The sequence below is a fragment of the Pelmatolapia mariae genome, linkage group LG12, assembly GCF_036321145.2.
Source record: "Pelmatolapia mariae isolate MD_Pm_ZW linkage group LG12, Pm_UMD_F_2, whole genome shotgun sequence".
In the NCBI taxonomy this organism is placed as follows: Eukaryota; Metazoa; Chordata; class Actinopteri; order Cichliformes; family Cichlidae; genus Pelmatolapia; species Pelmatolapia mariae.
Genome location: NC_086237.1, coordinates 22,987,135 through 22,998,688, shown reverse-complemented (window position 1 = coordinate 22,998,688; position 11,554 = coordinate 22,987,135). Strand labels below are relative to the sequence as shown.

The window sequence follows — 11,554 nt, the reverse complement described above, 5'->3', positions numbered from 1 at the left end:
GACACCAGGGCATGTGAGGGAGGCTCCTGTCAGTCTGATGCTCTTCTGCACATGTATGCCAATGCAGATTGACAGGTTTGTATGTCTGAGAAGGCCAGTAATGTATGGTTTGTTGCTATGTTATTGGCCCTCAGGGGCCCCTACACCTTGGCTGGATAACCACAGCCTTTCCCTCCGAGCTTTTCCCCATCCTAGCTCTGACAATAATATTATCACTTGTATTCTAACTTTCTCTGCCTCTCCCTCTCTGTCTATTACCCGGAGAGGCCCTAACTTAAAGGGGAAAGAATCTATATTATTCTTTGCTTCTCCTTTGATGTCCATTTAGCAGGAAAGGGCCAAAACAACAGTTCAACAATCCTTCTGCACAGCATGTTCCCCCAGCTTCAGGTGGTGAAGCTGGGCAGTAAACCATGTGACACCAGGCCAGACAGTGCGGCTGCAACTTGGTTCTTAAGTGACAATTTTATGATATTACTGGATGTCTCCTGTCCTATCCTGTGTCATATCCATTTCCCAAAGTAACTTCATTTGATGCACTCTCTCCGCTCACAGACCTACATGACCACGGCTCTCTGACTATCCAGTTAGTAGCCTTTTCAAACTACTCAGTGCTAAAAGCGGTAGATTTGATTACAAGTTCATTTTATTAGGTTTCCCTAATCAGTGCAGTTAAGCTGCTGTGATTCTATTTTGCTGTCTTCACCAAACTATATGATGCCACAGGACCAGCAAACCAAGATGGTCCAAGGTGCTGTTTATGGCTTTCTGTATTAAATCTGTGGAAGTTCAAACTGACTGACTGTACACTAGTTAAAATTACTGTTACACTGTGTCAGAAGCCTGTTGTTTGATTTAATCTTTCACTCATGTTTCAGCTATAAGATGTTGAAATCAATTTTCCTTGGCCTTTTTGCAAAAATAAAGACACTGATATCCCTAGAAAATGCGGATCATAATGTACCAATTTATCCAAATTCAGTCTTTATATTCTAAAGTTTGAGTTTCAGGCAACAAAAAATTCTAGTTCATATTGACAAAAAGAGAAAATATGAGGTTGCAGAGTTTTGAATTTAGATGGTGTGATGTGCAAGAGATGGCTTACACAGCGAAACATCAACATTCACTTTACTGCACATTATGATGCGTTCAGGGGAAAGGAGTATAAAAAAAATAATGTGAGTAAAGCTGCAATCCCATCAGTCTTCGCTGCTGGTGAAATTCAACCGTGTTCAGTTAGCTACAAAAACTTCAAAGACAGGCCTTTCGCCCTTTAAAGTGAGTTATCGCATTGATCAACTCTAGCTTTAGAGTCTGTAAATCATCCTGGACGTTTTAGTTGAAAGACGGTTAAAAAGTGAGGCAGTTAAAAAAAAAAAGGGGGGGGGGGGGGTATGATTTCTACTAACAGGTATCCCCAAGTGTAGCACCAACAACTCCTCCCACTCGGCCCTGTCATCATCACAGGAGAAGCATCCTCCTCTCTGAGGAGCTGCTCCTCTGCCTGACTTTTCACAGTCCGGTGCCCCGACAGGACTCAGCGGTCATGGCCGGCAGTCTGACCCACCACGGCTCCCCGAACCCCGGCTATAGCACCAACAACGCGGTCCCGGTGCCGGTCATCACGCAGACGGAATCCCGAGACAAATGGAGCAAAAAGATGGATTTTCTCCTGTCTGTGATTGGCTTTGCTGTGGACCTTGGGAATGTTTGGAGGTTTCCGTACATATGTTATCAAAACGGTGGCGGTAAGTAGGCTAAAGGTTTAAAAGCAGGTCGATCCATAAGTTAGGATATTTGTAAAACTTGTTATGTCTTCAAATGATTTTAATCTCACAGTTTCTGCTCGAAAAAGATGACAGCAGAAACTGTCCATGGTGCTGAAGAGAGCATCCATCCGTTAGAAACCCAATTAAAAAGTCTTTGAAATGCATTTGGTCTTTGTTAATAATTTCAAAAAATAAAAGAGCTTAACAAGTTCATATTAAGATAAGAGTTTTAGGTCAGGGGACAAAAACTAGGAAAAGAATCACAGGACTATGTGGACAATTCTTTCTTTGACTGCTCTAACAAGTGGGTCAGTTTCACTTAAATCGTGCAGATTCACTCTTTAAGCTGGGATGGGAACTAAAATCAGGTTTAAGTTAGTGTTTTTTGACATTTACAAATGTCCTCAGATGTCATCTCTCTGTGCAGGTGCTTTCCTTATTCCCTACATTTTGATGGCCATCTTTGGTGGTGTTCCGCTCTTCTACATGGAGCTGGCACTGGGACAGTTTCACAGAACTGGAGCCATATCAATATGGAAACACATCTGTCCCATTTTCAAAGGTGAGGCCTGAGCTGCTCGACAGATCATGTGCGGACAAAACAGATTTGTTATTTGCAGCTACAAAGCTCTTTTCATCTTCTGGTGTGTTTCAGGTATAGGATACGCCATCTGCATCATCGCTCTGTATGTGTCCTTCTACTACAACACCATCATCGCCTGGGCCCTCTTCTACTTCTATTCCTCGTTCTCCAGCATCTTGCCTTGGACTAACTGCGACAATGTGTGGAACACCCCCGACTGCACCAACTATTTTGGCATGGACAACATCACCTGGACAAATGCCTCCAGGTCTCCGGCAGAGGAATTTTACACGTAAGTGCATGTAAGTGTGAGTAGCAAAAACCACATAGGTACACGGCTGTGCGGGTAGCCCTTGACACAGTCAAGCTGGTGGTTTTGTTTGGGAAATATGATCTTGTTGCTGAAAACGTGATGTTCCATGTTTTGTTTCAACAGGAGGAATGTTCTTGAGATCCACAAGTCATCTGGGCTGAGAGATGTTGGTGGGGTTCGCTGGCAGCTGATGCTCTGCCTTTTTCTCATTTTCACCATAGTGTACTTCAGCCTGTGGAAGGGCGTGAAGACTTCAGGGAAGGTAGTTTTTTGCTGTCGCTTTACTGCCACAACAATGGACGTTCTTTGCTTGAATCACAGATTTTGTCTTAGATTTCTGGTTCTCTTACACCTTTGTTTCCGACTCTGATATATCGCCTTCCTCTGCACCAGGTAGTGTGGGTGACCGCCACATTGCCCTATATTGTGCTTTTTATCCTGCTCATTCGAGGCGCCACTCTGCCAGGAGCCTGGAGAGGTGTGGTGTTTTATCTCAAACCACAGTGGGGAAAGCTGCTGGAGACCAGTGTGAGTTGAAGCTGGGGGACCAGCTGGTTTGTTATAAATGATATTATTATTTAAAGTTAAAAACAAACAAACAAATGCTGTTATAAATTAACAGCATTTGTTTGTTTGTTTTTAATGTTTTAATTTGTTTGTTTGTTTTTCAATGATCCATAAAACCCTTGTTCTATGAGAATACGTTTTCAGTTACCTGTAGTCTCATTTGACATGTGTAAAAATTAAGTAAATAAAAGAATAATTTATTTTCACCGATGTGAGAAGAATCAATGCAGCCACTTTTTAGAGCAGCATTTTATCTAAAGCAGGGTCATTTTTTGAGTGTACAGTTTTTGCTAATATGAAAAAAGTGCTTATAACCTCTTAGAACTTTCACACTTAGCAGGTCCTGGTGAAATGACTCAAATAAGTTGATATTCTTGATAATTTTAACCAACACTGAGGAGAAATCCTGATGCATATTTAACTTGTTAAAATGATGACACTCAGACATGCAGCACAGCTGGATCTTCCAAATGTTCATTTAATTCTACCCACTAGTCCCCTGAGAATCAGCCTGTATTTCTTTTCTATCTATCGCGCCTTCTCATCTTCCTTCTTAGCTCGCTGCTGTTGTTTGCAAAACGTGTGAGTGCTTTGGTTAGAAGAGAATATGGATGAGATGAAATGAGATGCATAAATAAGCCACAGAGCAGGATAATAAGATGCATAATTGGTTTAGATTTTCTGCCATTAACAAAAGCCTCCCTTTCTGTCTCCCTCCCCGATATCCAACGCTGTCCTCTTCTTTTTAATGCCGAATGCGAGCTGCTCTTCAGATCTCCCTGCGTACAGCTGTGCGCCCACTGTACCACTGACACAACCAATCTCTGCTTGGCAAAATAAAATAAAAAAAACAAGAAAAATTAGATGGTGTTAAATCAGTGACAATTTATTTTAATACTCTTAAATACCACAATAATCTACAGCATCCCAGAGCATTTTTGCCTCTGTGTTTTGTAGGTGTGGGTGGACGCTGCTGCTCAGATATTCTTTTCTCTGGGCCCAGGGTTCGGAGTCCTCTTGGCTCTTTCAAGCTACAACTCTTTCACAAACAACTGCTATCGGTAAGATCCCTCAGTGCCTGCTGACGTATGAGACACTGAGTCATTGTCTGAAACTGTGGTTGTGGCTTAAATAGCATTTTGGCAAGTAAAGACCGATGTGCTGGGTGAAATGCTGAAACCATTGCACGAGTGAAAACACATCTCCTTTTGAGCGTTATGTTTCATTTTAACGACAAGCTTTGGAAACGTTATCCCCATAACGCCTAGTGTGTCACATTTGATACACTATTTGATCCTATTTGAGTTTTTGAGACTTCTGCGTCGACGGTGTGATTTTCTTTTACCTCAGAAAAAAATGTGATAAATTGCACGATACAATTTTAAGCAATAAATTGCCAAAATAAGTTTTCTAGTTTTAATTTCTCCATGAGTAATTAATGTATTCTTTATTATCTGTTAATTGTAAGTTATTTATTCTATACTTTATAAGCAAACAGTATCTTGTCGGCTTGTTGGGTGTGTGTGAGCTAAAAGCATTGAAGTGTCTCAGAAATGTGACAAGGTTTTAAGAAATTTGTAAAGAAAACCAGGTGAAATGTTGAAAATGTCATTTCTGCCTCCGTCTGCAAACAGACCTGTTGTTTAAGAAAGTGTTTTTCTATAAGTAAGTTAAATGACTGCGCTGCTTCCTCCTCGGCAGCGACGCCATCGTGACCAGCTTGGTAAACTGTCTGACCAGCTTTGTGTCGGGCTTCGTCATCTTTACGGTGCTGGGCTACATGGCAGAGATGAGGCAAGTGGAGGTTGAGGATGTAGCCAGAGACAAAGGTCAGCAGGCAAAACAATAAAACATTGTTTTAAATAAAATTTATTACAACTATTATAATTACAGACACTCACTCCCATCTGTTCATGTTCATTTCTGTGCTTTTAAGGACCGAGCCTACTCTTCATCACCTACCCAGAGGCCATTGCAAACATGATGGGCTCGACCTTTTTTGCGATCATCTTTTTTGTGATGATGATCACGCTGGGACTGGACAGCACGGTACGAGATGAGAAACCTAGAAGTATTCAGTGCATGATGATTACTACCACAGATTCAAATTCATAAATTCAGTCAAATATTTCTTATTTCATGAACTTCAAACATCCTTACACTTCTCTACACGTTTCTAATTATAACGACTGTCTCTGTGTGCTTCAGTTTGGAGGGCTGGAGGCGATCATCACTGCTGTGTTGGATGAATACCCAGATCAGTTCTATCACAGACGGGAACTTTTTGTTCTGTGCTTGGTGGTTGTCTGTTTTTTAGGCTCTCTGAGCACCCTTACCAATGTAAGTTACTCGTGTTTTATATCCTCATCAAACCAGAGAGAGCAAAAAGCATCGCCTCAATATTTTAAAACAATTACCTTCAATTATAATTAATGCTCTGGATACATTGTAGCAAATTGGAGTAGTGTTATCTACTGTCTGCTGCTCAAATGAGGGGAAATGAGTGCTGACTGATGATCAATGATTGTAAAATCTTACTGGCAGGGTGGTGCCTACGTGGTGAAGCTGCTGGAGGAGTTTGGCGTTGGATGCTCAATTATTGCAGTGGGTTTCCTTGAGGCTATTGCAGTTTCCTGGTTCTATGGTAAAAAAAAAAAAAAAAAAAGAAAGAAAAAAATAAGTCTATTGACTAGTTTTCTGTTTCTTTTATCACCAGTATAAGTTGGTGACCTATAATGGATTGTATTATTTTTGCTGATTTCAGGAATCCATCGATTTAGCAATGATGTTCAGGCTATGCTGGGGAAAGCCCCGGGACTGTTCTGGAAAGTGTGCTGGGTTGCTATCAGTCCTGCGTTTCTGGCGGTGAGAGATACTCTGAACACCCAAAGGTTCAGTCTTAACATCAGCAGTTATGCTGTATAAAAACCACAAGATCTTTTAGTTATCTTCACTCATTGTAAATACTTTAACACATAGTTCTTTGGGTCAAATGAGCATCATCCAGTTAAGCCACTCAGAGATCAGTGAGCTGTAGCAGACAAGGATATGAGAGAAAGCTCATTGCAGGATCAAAAGACAGCTTCAGCAGTGGCCTTTAAAGTTGAAGAGAGCAGACAGTTCAGTGCCCCCTCTGTAGATTAAACTCTTCTCTCTGTGAAGTAGCTTCCTTAAATATTTTCTAGCATGCACACAGACATATGCTGTTTGATACCCTAATCTCTTATTTACATCCACCTATAAGGTTGTTGTCCTGATGACATTTTAGAATTAGAAATCTACACCAATAAGACTTCTTTTACATATTTTTAAATAATGGACTCAGTACAGGTCATATATTAACATATATGGAAATGCTGCGTATCTCATATCTTCTCAGTATATCATTGTGAGCTCCCTGCTGAAAGCACCACCCCTCGCACTGTTTGATTACAAGTACCCGGACTGGAGCATCATAGTCGGGTACATCGTTGGCTTATCATCCTTCATTTGGGTCCCGATCTACATGGTCTACAAGCTGGTGTGGACCCCTGGTTCCCTCAAACAGGTCAGTGGATGCGTGCAAAGTCCTGAAACTGTTTCTGATGCATTTTCTTCTAATCTAACCTCTGCTTCGTTTGCACGGGTCCCTTGTTTTCCACAGAGATTGGCCGTGTGTCTGAGGCCCGAGAGGACAATACCAGACATCCACGCTGAGAACCTCAACATGGCCACTGTACCATAGAGAGATAAACATCTCTGTGTGCTTTTAGATTGCCATTAAAACCACAGTCGTAGGTTTGTTTATGGCTGAACCTAAACATGATCTAACATTATGACTGATTACCAGTTAATGGTGTTGAACTCTCACTGCGTATGTACACTCTGTATAAAGGTAAATGCTGCTAAATTTTTAATTTTGAGAGGATTTGAGATAGCAATACTCATATCTCTGCCCTATGTGTGTGTGTGTGTGAGAGAGAGAGAGAAACAGAAACGATAGAGAGAGAGAGCGATTCAGACCTGCGTCACCAGGATAGTTTAGAGTTTTCTCATTTTGCTTTCTTGTGGTTGTACAAGTTAAGTGGTAAAATCTGTGGTCTCTTTTCATCTTATAAAGATAGATGATGCCAAGGAACATGGGAATATTTGCATGGGAACATTTCTATATTTTACGTACGTTGTTGCTTTGCATGCTCAGCTTTACTAACAGTGGGATCATCAGTGTTGCAGTTGTAGCAGCAGTGAGGCTATCATAGTTAATCTCGATTGAGTGAGTAATTTCGTGTTATTTACAACCAAAACCTGAGGTAAATAACAAAAGAGTGTATTACAGTGTATTTGATGTATTTTGTATTTAGACAGTAGGTCTGTAATACAGTGCTTGCATAGGATTTTAAAGGCAGCAGCTTGAAGAAGTAAAAGTTGAAAAAGTTGTTTTTTCCCTACTAGTGGAGGCAAGTGAGACTTTCAGACTAAGACCATGTTAAAAGTGTAATCTTCTTATCATAACTGTGAGTGTATGTTTCACAGTTAAAGTAGACACTAATACAATATGTAAAATAATCTCATGATTAATTTAAATGAGACTGTTGAATATTTTCTGGTCTTCATCTGATAGCTTCATTTAACTCCAGATAGCCTGTCTTGCCTTAATTTGAATACATGCTATACTGTATTTGCAAAAATTGGAAAGGTTGTATTGATATCTATGGATTCTGTGCCTCTCCAGACAATGTTTCCACTTTCTAATTTGAGACTGTTCAAATGTTTGTTTGCTTGTTTGTTTGTGTTTTGCATATAAATAGTAGCTCTGTTTTAGTGTTACCTTATCTGAAACGCTTTAACCTTTATTTACAATTAGGGAACGATGTGATGCCCGAGGTTGATGATTGTTGTGTGCTTTCTGTTCTCTTCGGTGCGGTTTCTGTAGACATGTGTGTGTAAATGAATTATAGCATAAATGGCGTATTTTATCGTTTGTACTCCTTTTCAATTGAACGAATTAAATGTGCAAAAAAGAAGAAAAACACTGCATAAGATTTATGGCAGTTAAATTCCACTATTTATATCAAACACCCTGTGCTTTTCCTGAACTGTAATTTCCACATGATGATCTTCGTGTCTTTGTAATGGCTGTTGGCTGTCATTGTTCACCTCTATTAGATATTCTAATTAACAAGCTAATTTGCAACATCCACAATCCATCCACATACGGGGGAATAGAGCAGCTTAAACCTTCTGATCTCCTCAGGCCCTCACACTGACACAGACACACACACATGTACAATTTCTGCTAACGCTACCCTTCAGAGTTTTATTTGAGCCCGGCTCCATCACGTCAAGGCTGACAGGTATGAAGATATACAAGAGTGGGAAGTGGTTTTGAAACATTTGATTCCCCAATGAGCTGCTGGGTGATGGACGTGCAGATCAAAGCCCTTTTGTGTCAGTGACTGCTATTGAAGTAGAGAACAGGCAAGCACAGGAGACACATAAAAGAGGCAACGCTAAATAGGTGGTTCTCCCCTGCTTGATATGGACAGCTTTAGAAACAGTATACATGGAAAGAATTACTGCATGAACACACTGTTAAACCCTCCAGTTAATGCTAATAATTCTAACAAGGGGTGAATAATAGAAATAAAGGAATAACTTTCATTCATCACCCGTGCAGGCAGTTAGACTTGACTGTACTCTTCTCTGACTTGTAGGTGTCCACTGTACATGGCTGTAGTTTCTAGCTGCTGATTTAACCAGTGGTGACACAAAATACATCTGACAGTTGTAAGAGATTCAACAACAAAGGGACTGATACTGGGTATTATGCTTTTCTACCCTCGATTAGCCTAAGCATATTAAGCTAAGACTACAGGTAGGCTAAAGAAGCTGAGGACTAAACCACCAACCTCGTGACTAGTAGGCAACATGTGTTATCTCCTGAGCCATCTATTTGTTGGGTTTTTTGTTTAAAGACAAGAAGTAAAATCAACACAGGAGACAAAAGATAACAAATCTTAAAACTAAACAGGAAGTAAACAAAGGAGGCTGAAAACTACATGAATATTCACAAATACGACAGAAGGAAACATAGTTAACATGGACACACGAGGACTGAACATAAAGTCAGAGACGAGGGAACACTGCAGGACAAAGACATAAACACAGATAGGGAAACCATGATGATCAAAACTACTATTATACATGAAACAAATACATGAAAGATAACACAGGATGAAAAACTGAAAGTTATCACTGGGGAGTTATAAGAAAAAAATGGACTTAAACACTCAAAGATGCCACAAGAAATAAAGCTTGTAATCTACTAGAATAAAGAATGCAAAACTTCAAACACTTGTATTAACAATTAAAGGAATTAAAACTCCCAAAATAACCGAAATCCTCAGGCGGTGACCTCCCTAGCTCATTTACTTCTGATTCCATCCCCTTCCAGAGGGTCCTTTCACTTGCCTAGCCCTGATTTTCACAGATGGCTGAGGTGATCCTAACTGCAGCAGATGGTCTGATGACACTTGGAGGTCTAACTGTTAAGCAACTCAACTGACTGATCATCTCATTTACTGCTGAATTAAAAAATACTTTCCACTGATTAAACTAAAATTTAATTTAATTCGGTTTCTATATTGCTAAGTCATGTCAGCCGTTATCTGAAGACACTTTGCATCGTACTGAAAAACCTTTAAAAAACACACAATAATGATTTGATAACGATGAGTCCTTTTATATTTTTGTGTTAAGCTTAAGGTCATAACTTATAAAAATGTGTTCTAGTGATTTTAAATGCCTTCCATTACAATACAATTTCTGGCTTCATGCTATTATGAAATGCTGTCTTGTTGTGATAAATGTATCCAGGAAGCCTTTGATTTTACGTTCAGGTCACCGTGACTGACATTTCTTAACACTCATTATGCCTTTCTAGCATGTAATCAACAGCTGTACGAGTTTGCAATGGTGTGCACTTGTCTATAAACGATGAGATTACACCCCAGTCATGCAGAGTAATTATATTAAAATATAACTTCAAGGAGCTCAACCTTTCTAACGAGCCTTCTTTGCTCTTTGACATTTCAGAAACTGAGAGTGTGAGAGACACCACACGACTGTTTTATGTTGCGGAGAAGAGAAAAGAGTTTATACACTTTGTATTTCCACCATCCTGAAGCTTTTAGTGTCAGAGCTGCTGAGAGAGTCTACAGTTAGCTCAGCTTACTAGGCTGAGATGAATAATCCAGTGCCGTTGAACTTGTATAGCATCAATTCACAACATCAGTCTCCTCAAGGTACTTTATATTGGAAGGTAAATAAAATATCGTTGGATTTTTGACTCTCAGTCTCATAGTTGAGCTGTAACCAGTCAAAGGGGTATTCCACGAAGCGTGTTCATCAAACTCAAAATTTTAAAAACAAGCTCAGAGTTGTTATTTTAACCCTGGAGAACCCATGGGGTCAGATCCGACCCCATTGGTTTACTAGGGAAACCATGGGGTCAAATTTGACCCCATGGGCTCTCCAGGGTTAATCCACTTTCAGGAATAGGGCCTAGGGGAGACTCAGACAATATGTTCACACACAAGGCAACAAAGGGTGAGGGAGTTGGTGGGGACACAGCTGTAGACACCTACATACGTGTGAAAGATAAAAAGACTGAGAAAAGACTGAAGGAACAGAATAGGAAAGACTGTAGGGAGGATCTTCATCAATATGAAAAACTCTCAAACGTATTAAAAAACAATTAAAAGTCCAAAATGCATGCCCTCCTTCGTCTTTTCCAAAGACGTCCAGCTGAATTCTTTGCCGGGTCCATTCTCGACCCCGGGCCTTTTGTTTGACACCCTTGTTCTGGACAGTTTCAACATACAATAATCCGACGGCGTTAGGACCCAGATCCTATAGCGGAAGAAGAAACCCCTCGCTGTCATCCTCATCCTCATCATCCTCCTCCATCCTCCACTGCTAAGATGCTGCATCTTCTCACACAAGCTGCAGTGATGTGCTTTAATGCGCTGGTTATCGCTCAGCCCGACGACTACAGGGTGGCCGAGAGAGCTTATGTGGTCCTGCAGAAGCAGAATTTAGGTGAGAACAAATGTGAGGCCTGTGGAGGGGCCGTTCAATGATCCCGACATCCAGGTGTAAGGTTTAAGGTGTTTATTTCTCTTTAGTCTCCAGCGACCACAATTTTATACTGCAACAGAAACCTTTAAACCAGTGTAACCAGTTAACCCGTCGCGCTTGTCTGCCCCTTAGTCTGTTTTTATTGGCTGTGCTTGTGTTTTTGTCCTTACAGTCACACTGGGGAGTGTCCTGGCGGTGGTGCTG

General features: G+C 40.6%; 1 protein-coding gene across 1 annotated transcript; it reads left to right on the top strand.

Annotated features, from left to right (window-relative positions):
* Window positions 1-1,483: 1,483 nt before the first annotated feature.
* Window positions 1,484-8,216, top strand: slc6a4b (solute carrier family 6 member 4b). The gene is made up of 13 exons (XM_063489076.1): window positions 1,484-1,748; window positions 2,197-2,331; window positions 2,425-2,644; window positions 2,789-2,927; window positions 3,059-3,193; window positions 4,190-4,293; window positions 4,934-5,061; window positions 5,169-5,281; window positions 5,441-5,572; window positions 5,777-5,876; window positions 5,997-6,097; window positions 6,612-6,779; window positions 6,876-8,216. The coding sequence occupies exons 1-13, from the start codon at window positions 1,547-1,549 to the stop codon at window positions 6,954-6,956; spliced, it is 1,758 nt and encodes a 585-aa protein (XP_063345146.1). The 5' UTR covers window positions 1,484-1,546; the 3' UTR covers window positions 6,957-8,216.
* Window positions 8,217-11,554: the final 3,338 nt, after the last annotated feature.

Bases quoted from the DNA above. Each gene is read 5' to 3' on its own strand.
- slc6a4b (XM_063489076.1), top strand. From the start codon at position 1,547: ATGGCCGGCAGTCTGACCCACCACGGCTCCCCGAACCCCGGCTATAGC. The intron at 2,928-3,058 runs GTAGTTTTTTGC...CCTCTGCACCAG, and splicing joins GCGTGAAGACTTCAGGGAAG to GTAGTGTGGGTGACCGCCAC. The intron at 5,877-5,996 runs GTAAAAAAAAAA...TGCTGATTTCAG, and splicing joins TGCAGTTTCCTGGTTCTATG to GAATCCATCGATTTAGCAAT.